This window comes from Portunus trituberculatus, chromosome 9 (assembly GCF_017591435.1).
Source record: "Portunus trituberculatus isolate SZX2019 chromosome 9, ASM1759143v1, whole genome shotgun sequence".
NCBI classification, from domain to species: Eukaryota; Metazoa; Arthropoda; class Malacostraca; order Decapoda; family Portunidae; genus Portunus; species Portunus trituberculatus.
Genome location: NC_059263.1, coordinates 11666055 through 11667794, shown reverse-complemented (window position 1 = coordinate 11667794; position 1740 = coordinate 11666055). Strand labels below are relative to the sequence as shown.

At 47.5% G+C, this 1740-nt stretch overlaps 1 protein-coding gene across 1 annotated transcript; it reads left to right on the top strand.

Moving 5' to 3' along the window:
- Positions 1–1740, top strand: LOC123501401. Its single transcript, XM_045250222.1, is given in 6 exon segments — positions 1–148; positions 292–621; positions 820–979; positions 982–1008; positions 1250–1355; positions 1449–1740. Coding segments are annotated over 6 exon segments (843 nt in total). The 5' UTR covers positions 1–82; the 3' UTR covers positions 1603–1740.

Sequence of the window (1740 nt, the reverse complement as noted above, 5' to 3'; positions counted from 1 at the left end):
TTGCTTCTTGATGACGTATGGTGTGTGATCACCATCGGCGTGGTTGGTTCACGTCTCCACCAATCATAGCTCGGCACAGTCAATGAGGAGCGGCGGGGAGCAGACTGCGGCATACCATCCCCAACCGTCGACCAAACACGCCGAAAAGGTGAAGATCTGGCGAGACGTCTCGTGCAGCTTTGTTGGACTGGATGTGGCTACGGGAATGTGGAGGTGTTCAGAGAAGGCGTGGCAAGCTAGGTATTACGTGGAGATAATGTGTTTTGTTTTTTTCGTGTTCTACTTTTTCAGATGTTGGGCTCTCTACTAGTGGTGGCTGTGGCTGTGGCATCATCGACTGGGATGCATTTTAGTTACGACGGGACACCTTTAGTTGATGGCGTGGTGATAGGCGGCGCTGTGTCCCCAAACGTTCCTGTTGTAGGAAGTGTCCCGCAGCCAGCTGCTCGGGTTGTATCAGGGCCTGTGTCTTCATCTCGGCAACAGACTCTCGTTCCCGGGTTCGCTTCGTCTGCGTTTCCGCGGACTGCACCTGTAGTGTCGCCTGTCCTACCCCCGCCAGCTCCTGCGTCGCCCGTTCGTGAAGGCCCTCGTGGATGCAGCTATCCTCTGGGAACTGTGGTGAGTCGCTCCTTGCTGGTCTAAAGAAAAGTTTGGCTAGATTACAGATTTAGATAAATCAAATTTGTATTCATAGTTAAAGCTTGGCGAGATTACAGCTTGGCAAAATTACGTATTGATAAATCTAACCTGTTTTCATAAAGGTTCTCGGATAACTATCTGTTGCGGAACCGTAACTCTTGTCTATGCATTGCTCAGGTTCACGAGACTTTAAATGGCCGCGAATACCATCTATCGTGGTGTAGCCAACCCGGCCGCACCTTTAGCTTTCAACAGGCAGAAAGTTTCTGCCGCAGCATCGGCACCGTCGGTCATCCAACGGGTTTCCACGCAGTGAGCCTGGAGACTCAAGTTGAGGATTCTTTATTACCTCCATTATCAGCCATTGTGAGTTTATTTCGTGAGTCCTTTGCAAGTTCAGCTTTTTGTCCTTGTCTTTCAAACTACCATAAAGCTCAAAAAGCTAGAATTATACATGGAAGTGCTGCTCATTGAGTTTACTTAGTGAGCCATTTGCGCGTTTTTAATTTGTAGCATTTTATGAGCGCTTTAGATTAAGTGAAGTGCTGTTAAAATAAGATGGAGATCTACATGGATAACTTTTACTCGATTGCTGTTATTTCTGCAGACGAAGTGCCCTACATCTGGACAAGTGGCTACAAGGTGGGACCCTACTCGTGGAAGTGGCAGAGTTGTGTGGCCTCTCAGTACAGCCGATGGTCTCATACCGGAAGGTGAGCGTCCATGGTAACCATGTACAGTTCAGTTGTGCTGTTTAACAAGATTGATACGCTTCCTTGTGTCTTGTTTCGGTTTTTCTCTATTAGGTTTGGTCGCAGCCAGCCTGACAACGCTGATATGAATGAAAACTGCCTGGCCATACTCAATAACTTTTATGGAGACGGTATCATCTGGCACGATATAGACTGTTCGTTAGAGAAGTACGTCATCTGCGAGCGGCCCAGTCTTCGCGCTCACTAATGAAGGTAGCGATGCTCTACAACAGCACTTCACCGCTTAACGATGTTCAACAACCGAATTTTGACATTGCATAAAACCGCTGTGTTGTTCGAAACTGTAATAACGCACGAAATACCAATAAATTACCATGTACAATGA